Source organism: Oncorhynchus nerka, linkage group LG4, assembly GCF_034236695.1.
Source record: "Oncorhynchus nerka isolate Pitt River linkage group LG4, Oner_Uvic_2.0, whole genome shotgun sequence".
In the NCBI taxonomy this organism is placed as follows: Eukaryota; Metazoa; Chordata; class Actinopteri; order Salmoniformes; family Salmonidae; genus Oncorhynchus; species Oncorhynchus nerka.
In genome coordinates, this window is record NC_088399.1 from 19,950,587 (window position 1) to 19,963,819 (window position 13,233).

General features: G+C 42.9%; 2 protein-coding genes across 4 annotated transcripts; one reads left to right on the plus strand and one right to left on the minus strand.

Annotated features, from left to right (window-relative positions):
* Positions 1 to 4,239: 4,239 nt before the first annotated feature.
* haus1 (HAUS augmin-like complex, subunit 1) lies at positions 4,240 to 6,736 on the minus strand. 2 transcript variants are annotated; one of them, XM_065017338.1, is made up of 9 exons: positions 6,649 to 6,736; positions 5,928 to 6,102; positions 5,587 to 5,722; positions 5,322 to 5,456; positions 5,094 to 5,217; positions 4,774 to 4,839; positions 4,617 to 4,688; positions 4,481 to 4,528; positions 4,240 to 4,385 (listed from the first exon to the last, which is right to left on the minus strand). In XM_065017338.1, the coding sequence occupies exons 1-9, from the start codon at positions 6,658 to 6,660 to the stop codon at positions 4,308 to 4,310; spliced, it is 846 nt and encodes a 281-aa protein (XP_064873410.1). In that variant the 5' UTR covers positions 6,661 to 6,736; the 3' UTR covers positions 4,240 to 4,307. The 2 variants fall into 2 exon arrangements, with proteins under 2 accessions (XP_064873410.1, XP_029505030.1); XM_029649170.2 differs by lacking the exon at positions 6,649 to 6,736 and adding an exon at positions 6,242 to 6,369.
* On the plus strand, positions 6,700 to 12,619 carry atp5fa1 (ATP synthase F1 subunit alpha). Of its 2 annotated transcripts, none has more exons than XM_029649154.2 (11): positions 6,700 to 6,783; positions 7,973 to 8,051; positions 8,300 to 8,469; positions 8,775 to 8,948; positions 9,649 to 9,815; positions 10,365 to 10,665; positions 10,864 to 11,088; positions 11,309 to 11,416; positions 11,755 to 11,899; positions 12,125 to 12,275; positions 12,407 to 12,619. In XM_029649154.2, the coding sequence occupies exons 1-11, from the start codon at positions 6,724 to 6,726 to the stop codon at positions 12,483 to 12,485; spliced, it is 1,659 nt and encodes a 552-aa protein (XP_029505014.1). In that variant the 5' UTR covers positions 6,700 to 6,723; the 3' UTR covers positions 12,486 to 12,619. The 2 variants fall into 2 exon arrangements, with proteins under 2 accessions (XP_029505014.1, XP_029505021.1); XM_029649161.2 differs by lacking the exon at positions 6,700 to 6,783 and adding an exon at positions 6,830 to 7,829.
* The last annotated feature ends 614 nt before the right edge of the window (positions 12,620 to 13,233 follow it).

Here is a 13,233-nt window from a genome sequence, read left to right on the forward strand (position 1 = left end):
TTTTATTATGTTCAACATAGGAGGGCCAAGCACAGGAAGCAGCTCTTTCAGTAGTTTAGTTGGAATAGGGTCCAGTATGCAGCTTGAAGGTTTAGAGGCCATGATTATTTTCATCATTATGTCAAGAGATATAGTACTAAAACACTTGAGCGTCTCTCTTGATCCTAGGTCCTGGCAGAGTTGTGCAGACTCAGGACATCTGAGCTTTGAAGGAATACGCAGATTTAAAGAGTCCGTAATTTGCTTTCTAATAATCATGATCTTTTCCTCAAAGAAGTTCATGAATTTATTACTGCTGAGCTGAAAGCCCTCCTCACTTGCGGAATGCTGCTTTTTAGTTAGCTTTGCGACAGTATCAAAAAGGAATTTTGGATTGTTCTTATTTTCCTCAATTAAGTTAGAAAAATAGGATGATCGAGCAGCAGTAAGGGCTCTTCGGTACTGCACGGTACTGTCTTTCCAAGCTAGTTGGAAGACTTCCAGTTTGCTGTGGCGCCATTTCCGTTCCAATTTTCTGGAAGCTTGCTTCAGAGCTCGGGTATTTTCTGTATACCAGGGAGCTAGTTTCTTATGAGAAATGTTTTTAGTTTTTAGGGGTGCAACTGCATCTAGGGTATTGCGCAAGGTTAAAGTGAGTTCCTCAGTTAGGTGGTTAACTGATTTTTGTCCTCTGACATCCTTGGGTAGGCAGAGGGAGTCTGGAAGGGCATCAAGGAATCTTTGTGTTGTCTGTGAATTTATAGCATGGCTTTTGATGCTCCTTGGTTGGGGCCTGAGCAGATTATTTGTTACAATTGCAAACGTAATAAAATGGTGGTCCAGTAGTCCAGGATTATAAGGAAAAACATTAAGATCCACAATATTTATTCCATGGGACAAAACTAGATCCAGAGTATGACTGTGACAGTGAGTAGGTCCAGAGACAAGTTGGACAAAACGCACTGAGTCAATGATGGCTCCGAAAGCCTTTTGGAGTGAGTCTGTAGACATTTTCCATGTGAATATTAAAGTCACCAACAATTTGAATATTATCTGCTATGACTACAAGGTCCGATAGGAATCCAGGGAACTCAATGAGGAACGCTGTATATTGCCCAGGAGGCCTGTAAACAGTAGCTATAAAAAAAGTGATTGAGTAGGCTGCATAGATTTCATGACTAGAAGCTCAAAAGACGAAAACGTATTATTTTTTTTGTAAATTGAAATTTGCTGTCGTAAATGTCAGCAACATCTCCACCTTTGCGGGATGCACGGGGGATATTGTCACTAGTGTAACCAGGAGGTGAGGCCTCATTTAACACAGTAAATTCATCAGGCTTAAGCCTTGTTTCAGTCAGGCCAATCACATCAAGATTATGATCAGTGATTAGTTCATTGACTATAACGGCCTTTGAAGTAAGGGATCTAACATTACGTAGCCCTATTTTGAGATGTGAGGTATCACGATCTCTTTCAATAATGGCAGGAATGGATGTCTTTATCCTAGGGAGATTGCTAAAGCGAACACCGCCATGTTTAGTTTTGCCCAACCTAGGTCGAAGCACAGACACGGTCTCAAATGGGGATAGCTAAACTGACTACACTGACTGTGTTAATGGCAGACTCCACTAAGCTGGCAGGCTGGCTAACAGCCTGCTGCCTGGCCTGCACCTTATTTCATTGCGGAGCTAGAGCCCTGTCTATGTTGGTAGATAAGATGAGAGCACCCCTCCAGCTAGGATGGAGTACGTCACTCGGCTTGGTCCTGTTTGTGGGTGAGTCCCAGAAAGAGGGACAATTATCGACAAATTCTATCTTTTGGGAGGGGCAGAAAACAGTTTAACCAGCGATTGAGTTGTGAGACTGTTGTAGAGCTCATCACTCCCCCTAACCGGGAGGGGGCCAGAGACAATTACTCGATGCCGACATCTTTCTAGCTGATTTACACGCTGAAACTATGTTGCTCTTGGTGACTGACTGTTTCATCCTAACATCGTTGGTGCCGACGTGGATAACAATATCTCTATACTCGCCAGTTTTAGCTTTAGCCAGCACCATCTTCAGATTAGCCTTAACGTCGGTAGCCCTGCCCCCAGGTAAACAGTGTATGAACGCTGGATGATTAGTTTTAAGTCTAATACTGCGGGTAATGGAGTTGCCAATGATTAGGGTTTTCAATTTGTCAGAGCTAATGGTGGGAAGCTTTGGCGTCTCCGACTCGCTGCTTAATGGGGAAAACCGGTTGAAAGTTTCTGTCGGCTGAATGAGCATTCCTACAGCATTTCCCTCCAGAAACCATGAGAAAGTTGTCCGGCTGTGGGGGGATATCTACTAACGTTACCATCTGTACTTACTGGTGGCACAGACGCTGTTTCATCATTTCCTACACTGAAATTACCCTTGCCTAACGATTGCGTCTGAAGCTGGGCTTGCAGCACAGCTATCCTCGCCGCAAGGCGATCTTTCTCCTGTATATTATGAGTACAGCGACTGCAATTAGAAGGCATCATGTTAATGTTACTACTTAGCTGTTGGAGGTCCTGACGAACCACGCCCAGATAAAGCGTCCGGAGTGAAAAAGTTGAATGAAAAAAAGTTGAGTGAGGGAAAAAACTACAAATATAAACGGTAATTAAAAAGTAAAAACCGTAAAGTTGTCAGGTAGCAAAGTAAGGTTGGCAACAAAACGCACAGCAACACGTAAACAAGTCTGCAAGTTGTGACCGGAAATATTGGAGTGATCCAATATAGTGAAACATAACATTATCAGTACTACTTGTTGTAGGTGCCCACAATCGTGACTTTACACGGCGATATGTGAATTCTACCATAGTAGCAGTTATACATTGGCTAGTAGAAAGGGTCTAAAGTAATTTTAAACTAAGCCGTTCTTCCAAATACTTCTTCCGAATGGAGGGGCAAAAAAGTATCTTATGTCTGTGTTCAGTTTCATATGGTTCTCCAAAAACCAGAGAATATGCCTTTTGCATGCGTGTCGATCTCAGACAGCTGCTGAGGGGAGGACAGCACATAATGGCTAGAAGTGAGCAAATGGCATTGCATTAAACACATGGACACCATGTGTGTGTATTTGATACCATTCCACCAACTCTGCTCCAGCCATTACGACGAACCCCATCCTCCCCAATTAAGGTGCCAACAACCTCCTGTGGCAGGTCTTTGTTTTGTTCGGACTGTGTGATTGTGCTACCAGGCCAGCGCATCACAGTGCGACCAAAACAAAGATTACACACATCCAATGGCATTTCTCACTATGAATATTTTGTTTTTTTTGGCGAACAAGCTGCAACTGAAGGTATAACGGCTACAATGGAACAATTCACTATTTCCAGGTAAATGCAGGTGAAAGCTATGATCCCTTATGATGGTAACTCTGTTAAATCCACGTAATTCGGTGTAGATGAAAGGTTAAATAAAACATTTTAAGCCTTGCGAAATGTGTATGCCATTCAGACGGTGAATGGGCATTGTAAATATGAATGTGTTCCTAAATGACTTGCAGTTAAAGGTTAAATAAAAAGCAGGGTATGGTAGTAGGTGCCAGGCGCACCTGTTTGAGTGTGTCAAGAACTGCTACACTGCTGAGTTTTTCACACTTATTAGTTTCCTGTGTGTATCAGGAATGGTCCACCGCCCAAAGGTCATCCAGCCAACTTGAAACAACTGTGGGAAGCAATGGAGTCAACATGGGTCAGCATCCCTGTGGAACGCTTTTGACACTTTGTAGTCCATGCCCTGACTAATTGAAGGCAATAATGGGTGCACCTAATGTTTAGCAAACTCAATGTAAAAGGCACTGTGCATGTAATGTTTTATACAGTGGAAAAGGCCAATCCGTCATCTGCATTTACCGTGCAGCATTTACGGTGATATGTCCTTTGAAGACGTCATGGCATTCACACAACTTGCACTTCACAGAGCAGTGGTGTAGAGCTGTTGACAAGGAATTGAGTTTGCATTTATACAGGACCTCCTTCCCCCACCTACTGTCAAACAATCATGTAAATGCAGATATATGGAGCTCTCCGCATTGTTACAACATTTGGGATGCGCAGTGATACGGAGCTCAATTTGGACCCTGCATGCCTCCGGAAGCTCTGTGATTGCATCACACCCTCCAAAACGGAGCCTCCAACCACATTTTAGATCTCGTAAGACAAATAAGTTCCCCGTTTAGTTAACACATTTTGAAAAAATATATAGCCCAAGCAGCCCATGACAAGTTGGATGAAAAACATATTACGATTTTCATTGACATTTATTATCATTACATATCATTTCTACAATTACAATCCCCCAAATTCATGTCATTTTAAAGGCCGCCCTTTAGGCAAGGAGGAATTCATGAAGTCCACCTTCATCTCCAGTTCAGCATCAACTGCAGCCTTAAACAAGGAGAAAACAGTTCAATTCAAATATAATTGACAATGTACAGCAACATCACAATATTCCTGTTGTATTGTAGAATGGCAAAACTCACCAATTCTCGCTTTGCCTCTTCAATTTTCACTTGAGCAAGAGATGGACTCTAGGGAACAACGATATCATTAAGCAGAGAATATCACCAAAATAAAAGGAAAATTAAATGTCAGTTAAAAAATAAAAAATTTCTTAACTGGGCTCAAATCTCTGTAGGGTTCGAGTTTCTTTGACAAAGGTAGAATTTCTTGTTTCAACGTGTAGACTTGCTGCAAAGGGAAGAACAGAAACTCATTGCAATACATTTCACAGCAAAGCAGAACAGCCAACACTTCCATCATAACATGAGGATACCTCACATAGCTCCATCAGAGCTTGGTGGGAGATTCGATTCTCCATGTGTCTGGATGTTAGCTGGTCCTGAGGGTGAGAGAATGAAAATGCATTGCTTATGACAAAAGATTAACATAAATGCATTTCTACCAGTCAAAAAGCCCTAACCACCTGACAATGTTTCCAAGGTTGACTTTTGACTTCCCAGCTCAATAAATCAAAAGCTACCCCAATCCAACATCTCAAAACCAGAAGCGAACCAGAAAGGATATCTTGACCTGTGAAGAAAAAGGGAGTAAACATTAACAGCACATAAGATGACAGAAGTCAAAGGCACTGACCTCTGCCTTCTTGTTTCGGTATGAGAGGTCTTTGGATTTTGCTTTGACAAAGTCCATATTCAGCAGTCTTTCTTCTGCTTTGGCGCTCTCCACCTCTTGAGCTTTCATTGTTTTCTTGATGTCCCTGTAATCAGATGATTACGTAGATTAATGAACTCTAGAGCTTTACAGATGTGAGCATTTAAAATAATTTAACATTTCAGGTTCATGACTGTGTGATCCTCTTACTCTTGGAAGGTTTTCCGTAGAACAAGAACGGACCCAAGTTTATTTCTGAGGGCATTAAGCTCCCTATCAAGTCTCCTGTCCGTCTTTTCAGATTCCAGAAGCTCATTGGTCAAGTTATTCACCGCTGGCACAAAGCTAAACAAACAGCATGGATGTAAGATTATATTCTTGCAAATTCATCATGAGAATCCATCTTGTATGGCTTTCTGTGAGTGCAATTGTGTGTACTTCTTTCAATAGGCAGCATTGTACATCAGTGCATTACCTGCTCAGAGAGGTGTCTCGGACACCAAGTACCTTAGCGTTTGCCACCAATGCGGACAGGTAGTCTGATGCAGGTTTTGACAAGCTTCCAGAGGATAAGCCCACTCCTTGTAAAACAACATTCTGGAGATGAACACCTAGAAAGATTGATTTTAAATCAAAGGAACAACATTACAGTGAAAAAAAGAAAGACCCTGTGCACAGCTGTGTGTCTAGACAACATTACTGTATTGACATGTCAGCCAGAGTGGGGCTTGAAGTTGAAACAGTGACACATAATATTCCCCAAGTGTCTCAATCATTCAGGTTACCACTTAAGATTAATTTAACAGTTCACTTTACCATCAGCCTGATACTCAGAAGTTTTCTGTTTCTGATCCTCAATGAGCAGGGAAGTCTCATTGCATCGAACTTCACTTGCTTCTGCAAGCTGGTACAGTATATCGACAGTCCGTGTGTTAACTTCATATTCTGGAATAGTTTGATCTCCAAAGACTGTGCTGAGCCACTTGCTCACCTGAAAAGTGTAAAACACCAAGTTTACAGCTAACTCACTAGCTTGTTAGCATAGATTTACAGCCCTGAGAGATGGTTTAAAAAAAACAACAGAAATGTATCAAAATAAGAGCACAATCAACATCTGCTATTAACACTACCTTCTTGTTCTTTTCACACATATCAACGGGCAGCCCAGACAAACAATACAGTAAAAGACTGACTCTCGGCTGAGAGTCGCTTTCTGAAAGTAATGGGAGTCCTGACTGAACCGAAACGTTTCCCGCGCACCGTTCATTCAACAGCTTCCGGTTTGAGATGTATTTGATTGGATGTTTGAAATAGACCAGCCAATGAGAAAAAAAACTTTATTTAAAACGGAAGTAGTGTTTGGTCTGCCCATGAGTGTTCAAATATATTGACATAAACAAGATTGTATCCGAGTTTATAATGACAATATTCATATCCAATAATCTAATCTAATAATAAATGCAGTTGATAGCATTAATTAAACAATTATTTCATATTTATTTTGCTAATATTTCCGGTTCACAGTATCATTTTTTACCCTGTCCTCCATCTTCTTTACGTGATTTAACCAGTAGGTGTAGTTGGACAAATCCGCGTAGAAACATTAATAGCTATGCTGTCAGTTCGCGTTGCCGCGGCCCTTGTCCGCACCCTTCCCCGACGGGCTGGATTTGTAAGATTTTTTTGTGTTGTGTTTTTATACTTTTTGAAATAGTTATTCCCGCGTTCATGTTCTAGTCGGAAACTGTGAAACTCTGAAATGTCAGACGTAATAACCGGATGTAGTTATACACATGCCGCGTTCAACGAATCAGCAAGGGTTAGTGCTATCCGGGGTCCTACCTTAACCCTAATCGTAAACCTTACCCTTTTTATAAATGGTAACTTCAATGGGGTATGGACGTCCCAAGGATCCCGGATTGCATGGACAAATGAACAAGTCGGACCTTTCCGAGTTTCCTAGTTCCGATTAGCAAGTGAACACGTCATCTATATGTTCGAATATTGGGAAATTACGAGTCCGTGCATGCAGACGGCCATCTTGGACTGTTTACACAAGCTATCTCCACCTAACGTTAGATAAATATAATTGTAAAAGTCTATACCGGTAGTGGTATTTGTAGTTTTGACACATTGATATAGCTGTGTGATCAATCAACCAGTCAAGTGACTGGGCTGCGCACATTTGTCCCAGCGTCGTCCGGGTTTGGCCGCAACGTTAATTGTAAATAATAATTTGTTTTTAACTGACTTGCCAAATTAAATAAAGGTTACACACGTCATTCCTTATGACGAGGGAGGGGAGGTGGGGTTAGTAAACGAGCTCTAAATATTTTTGAACAGTCATCCAACTCGGAATTCCAAGTCGGAATCTTTCTAGAGCCCCGGCCTTAAGATCACTGATGTCATGTTTTTACCCTTTTCCGGAGTCCCCACTTTTCTTTAAAGCACCCAATTTTTTAAATTATTATTATTTTTTAAACTTCCGATGACCAGATCAAAATGACAGTAGTTCACCCAAAGGCTACACTATAGTTCATGTTGTAATGTTATGTATCTTGTCAGCCAAGTGGCACAACTTAATTGTTTGTTATACATGCTCAGTGCATTTTGTTGATCGTTTGCGAATTAATGATGCCTATCAACATCGCAACTCATCCACTGACAGTTGACAGTGAGAAGAAGAAAGAGAAATAGGAGGCACAGTTTAATGGCAGGGTAATTTTAAACATGTATGGTAAACTAGTAACACTGTATCATTACTCTATTCAAAATATGAATATATGATGCAGATTTGAGGGTCACTATTTTGCATTTAAAGGATTTCAATTGTAACATGATCTCAACCACTGTCCTTGCAGGTTTCCAAAAATGTTTATGCTGCTGCATGTGTAGGAGCCAGGCACCTGCACACCACAAAGCCATGGATGGCCAAGACGGGTCAGCGTTCTTGACTGATACATGTTGCCAAACTTTTTAGTAGCAAAGTCACTTGAGAAAGTGGATTGTACTAAGACATTTTTTATAGCTTGGGGGTAGGAACAACCGTTATTGTCTTGAGCAGCCCATGTTCCCATTCAAAATGTATTCTCGGTAAAAGTAGCATCTTTATCTTCATGGAATCTTCTCAGTTTCCCCGAAGTCTGATTACTTGGTTAACTCTCAAATGTCATGCATGTGTACTGCAGGAACAGCAGAGGTCTCGTCCATTCTGGAGGAGAAGATCCTGGGGGCTGACACTAGCGCTGACCTGGAGGAGACTGGTCGCGTGTTGTCCATCGGTGATGGTATTGCCAGAGTGTATGGTCTCAGGAACGTGCAGGCTGAGGAGATGGTGGAGTTCTCTTCCGGGCTTAAGGTGAGGCCGTCAGTGGGGTGTGATGACTTGCAAGCTGATGATGACATAACAAGTCTTTGCGGGGGGTGATATATACTGCAGTTGTACCATTGAGCAAGTGCCATGCTCAACGGTGATGTCTGTCAACATGCCTAGTAGATTATTGAATGAAAAGTAGATCCCTGAGGTGGATAGCTGACAGTTTGCCATTCTGTTTATTTATTTCTACTATTCTCGCATAACGCTATCCAGCGACGTGTTGTCTGCTGGTCTATTCTACCGAAACTCTGAACTCTTGAGTAACAGTGTTTTATAATCTCATCCAGGGCATGTCTCTGAACTTGGAGCCTGACAATGTCGGTGTTGTGGTGTTCGGTAATGACAAGCTCATCAAGGAGGGCGATATCGTGAAGAGAACCGGAGCCATCGTGGATGTGCCCGTCGGTGAACAGCTGCTGGGTCGTGTGGTGGACGCTCTGGGAAATGCCATCGACGGCAAGGTCAGGATTTGCCCTGAGGTTTACTCGTAGGTTATGATAAGCAATAGGATTTACAGTGTTAAACTGAGCCTCAGTGTTATGAGGTTGCCATGACCAGCAGGGTGAACCAAAGGCATTGCAGATGAGTGCAATGCATGATGATGCACTCGCATAGGATCAGCACATGTGCATGCGTATCCTTCTCACTCCTGCTATGCTGTGTGATGACTGCAGAGAAGATTAGCCTCTCGCTTCTTGCTCTTTGTTGATGTCAGCACTATACTGCAGTTTATGTTGTGCATTACTGCATCTACTTTTGAGAATATTCTGGGCCTAGATCATTCATTTGTTTTTCAACCTATTGTCTGCTGACATCTGGTGGCCCGCGGGGGTACTGCAGTTCGAATGTTTTATTTATTTTTATAAATAAGTTGGGACTATAATGTTAAAATATTTATATTACTTATCACAATGCATATGTTTAGCAAAAGTCCATATGTAGTAATAGGCCTTTAATTTGTTAGTTGCTGATTAAATGTATTCCAAATCTGACCGCTAAGATATTTTAAGTAAAAAAAGATATCTGCAACTCCGCGAATGGTGGTCCTCAAACTTTTGACAGTAATTTGGTGGTACCCGGAAAGGAAACGGTACCGCTGGCCTAGGTAACTGATAGTGATGGGTGTAAAGTAATATTTTCTTTGCTACTGCTTCTTTGTAGGGTCCCCTTGGGTCCAGCATCCGTAGGCGTGTGGGTCTTAAGGCCCCTGGCATTATCCCCCGTATTTCTGTGAGAGAGCCCATGCAGACTGGCATCAAGGCCGTGGACAGCCTGGTGCCCATTGGCCGAGGTCAGCGTGAGCTGATCATCGGTGACAGGCAGACTGGGTAAGTCTATAGCCCTACAGGTGTGAATAGTTTAGTGACTGGCTAGGCTCGGTATTCAATTCCTAGACCATGTGAACTTGAGTTGTAGTAGTTGCTAATGGAAAAAATTGGAGGGGAAAAGTTAAGGAATGTCTGTCTTATCCACTTGTGTCTTATTCCTAAACCAGCAGTTCATCTTGTTATTGAGGACAATGGTCAAGTAAAGACCAGCTCCTTGTGTTTTTCATGGTAGACATGTCATATGTCGACTTATGGTCATACATATGTAGTGGATGCGGAAATCACCTGTAGCAAATTGGCTGGAGTACATCAGTGACCTCACACCTTCCCTAAGATCTAAAGGCAAGTGTCGCTCAGAGTGACAGACTTGTCACTTGGTGTGTTGGCTAAGACGGTTGGCTTTGAGTTGTGTGTGTTGTGCAGAAGGTTGCTTGTTCGTTCCCCACTTGGAGCAGAACAGAATGCACTGCTGTTACACATGCATGTTTTGTCATTCACTTGAGTTTTTATAAATGATACAATCTTCATTCCAGTGTCTTTCCTTCGTAGCAAAACCGCCATTGCCATCGACACCATTATCAACCAGAAGCGCTTCAACGATGGCACTGATGAGAAGAAGAAGCTGTACTGCATCTACGTCGCCATTGGTCAGAAGAGATCCACCGTGGCCCAGCTAGTGAAGAGGCTGACTGACGCCGACGCCATGAGGTACACTATTGTGGTGTCCGCCACAGCCTCCGATGCCGCTCCCCTGCAGTACCTGGCCCCTTACTCTGGCTGCTCCATGGGAGAGTTCTTCAGAGACAATGGCAAGCACGCGCTCATCATCTACGACGATTTGTCCAAGCAGGTCAGTTCAAGCGATGGGGCTCGGAGGTCGAAATGTGATTAAGGTTGATCTTAAATAACTCTATTCCTCAGTTAATACACTACTTCCAGCAGCCCTATGTGGCTCTGACAATGCAGTAAAACACGATGGGGTATAGGGTGGCACTTATTCTATGCTCAACCTTCATGTGACGCAAACCTTGCTTCCCACCTGTCACAGGCTGTGGCTTACCGTCAGATGTCCCTGCTGCTACGCCGTCCCCCCGGTCGTGAGGCATACCCCGGGGATGTGTTCTACCTCCATTCTCGTTTGCTAGAGAGGGCAGCCAAGATGAACGAAAACTTCGGAGGCGGCTCCCTCACCGCCCTACCCGTCATTGAGACCCAGGCCGGTGATGTTTCCGCCTACATTCCAACCAATGTCATCTCCATCACAGACGGACAGGTGTGCTAAAATATGGATTTCATAATTAATCAGGAGCTGAAAATATAACTCTAACGATCTGATTTAAATGGAGCTACCTCAAACCTATCGTCACATTTATTCCTGATTTGACATTTTTGGTAATGGCACTTTGTCATTTTAGGATTGATGGACTGTTTTGGTGTTTACTCTATTGAAACACTGAACCCTTGACTCCACTCATGCTTCTTTCCTCTCTCAGATATTCTTGGAGACTGAGTTGTTCTACAAAGGTATTCGACCAGCCATCAACGTAGGTCTGTCTGTGTCACGTGTCGGCTCTGCCGCCCAGACCAAAGCCATGAAGCAGGTGGGCCACTAATTTCTATCCCCAGTATTTGTCATTTGGCTTTAGGCACCTGCCTTAGAAACTCACACGAAGGGGAAAGCGTCCCACTTTTGACTTCCGAGTGGCGCAGCAGTCTAAGGCACTGCATCTCAGTGCAAGAGGCGTCAATACAGTCACTGGTTCGAATTCAGGCTGTATCATATCCGGCTGTGATTGGGAGTCCCATAGTGCGGCGCACAATTGGCCCAGTGTCGTCCAGGTTTGGCCGGGGTAGGCCGTCATTGTAAATAAGAACCTTTTCTTTACTGACTTGCCTAGTTAAATAAAAAAATGACTGATCCTGTTTCCTCCCTGGTAAGGTGGCTGGTACCATGAAGCTGGAGTTGGCCCAGTACCGTGAGGTGGCTGCCTTCGCACAGTTTGGTTCCGACTTGGACGCTGCCACCCAGCAGCTTCTGAACCGTGGTGTTCGCCTTACTGAGCTCCTCAAGCAGGGGCAGTACTGTGAGTATCTCCTAGGATGTGATGTTCTAGTCACATTTGTATGATTTTACTCAACTGAAATGTTGATTAATGTGTGCACGGTCCCTGTTAAATAAATTGCTTGTGTAGATGAAACGGAGCTCTGTATTTCCAGCTGGTCGTCCTTGGTAAAGTTTGCTCAGTTTACTGCTGTGCTTCATTTAGTCCCTTGCCTATGTGACTGACTGCATTCTTTTTGACCTGCAGGCCCCATGGCCATTGAGGAGCAGGTTACAGTCATCTATGCTGGTGTGAGGGGACACTTGGACAAAATGGACCCAACCAAGATAACAAAGTTTGAGAAGGCTTTTCTTCAACATGTTCTCAGCCAGCACCAGGACCTCCTAGCACAAATTAGGTAAATCAAATCAACTACCACCACGTTTTTGCCAGCTTTAGCTTTATGTTCAGTATTGTTATTGGACTCCTTTTGTACGTTATCGTACCATGGCGTGAACATATTTTAACACCTTTTGTTTCTGCTTGCAGAGCTGATGGCAAAATCTCAGAAACCGCAGATGCCCAGCTTAAGCAGATCGTCTTGACCTTCCTGGCAAGCTTTGAGTAGTCTTATTTTTGGTCAACTATTTTGTCAATGTTTGCATAGTGCGGATGTTAAACTTTGAATCTGAAAATAAAGTGGCATTTGATATTACTGTACAGATGTCTCCTAACAGAGAATAAAGTCTTTCTACTCCAGGACCCATGGATCTTTTTTCGACTGGTTCTCGTCCTCTCTCTTCCAAAAGTACATTTTGGCCATTTAGCAGACTTACCGTGTCCAAAGTGACTTACAATCAGTGCATTCAACCTGGAAAGCTGATGAAGAGTAGCCTGGCTGATGTGGCCCACGTGACTACACAGAGCTGGTGTCAGCCAGACGAGATGAGGGTCACGTTTTATTTATTTCACCTTTATTTAACCAGGTAGGCAAGTTGAGAACAAGTTACTCAACATACCAAGATAATCCAGTAAACACTTCTTCAAATGATTTGAGCATTTACATTTAAGTCATTTAGCAGACGCTCTTATCCAGAGCGACTTACAAATTGGTGCATTCACCTTATGACCTCCAGTGGAACAGTAGTGCATCTAAATCTTTTCAGGGGGTGTTCACTTTCACTTTTTACTGCAAAATGCTGGATATCTCACTGACTCACCTTTTCCCAAGTTAGCCTACTCACTGAAAGGCCCTCAAAAGCATTATTTAAAAAAACAACCTTTGGCCAGAAAAAGCAAATGTTTGATTCCCAGACATCAATGATGGATCGTCATATACTAGTGTTTTTAATAAGAATCTCTATCTAGGTTATGCT

What these genes read in the sequence shown, in the direction of transcription:
- haus1 (XM_029649170.2), bottom strand. Translation starts at nt 6,262, where the DNA reads ATGTGTGAAAAGAACAAGAAG. An exon ending in CTACGGAAAACCTTCCAAGA is followed by an intron (nt 5,218 to 5,321) that starts GTAAGAGGATCA and finishes ATCTGATTACAG; the next exon opens with GGACATCAAGAAAACAATGA. An exon ending in AAGAGGCAAAGCGAGAATTG is followed by an intron (nt 4,386 to 4,480) that starts GTGAGTTTTGCC and finishes TCCTTGTTTAAG; the next exon opens with GCTGCAGTTGATGCTGAACT.
- atp5fa1 (XM_029649154.2), top strand. Translation starts at nt 6,724, where the DNA reads ATGCTGTCAGTTCGCGTTGCCGCGGCCCTTGTCCGCACCCTTCCCCGA. An exon ending in GCCATGGATGGCCAAGACGG is followed by an intron (nt 8,052 to 8,299) that starts GTCAGCGTTCTT and finishes TGTGTACTGCAG; the next exon opens with GAACAGCAGAGGTCTCGTCC. An exon ending in GAAATGCCATCGACGGCAAG is followed by an intron (nt 8,949 to 9,648) that starts GTCAGGATTTGC and finishes GCTTCTTTGTAG; the next exon opens with GGTCCCCTTGGGTCCAGCAT.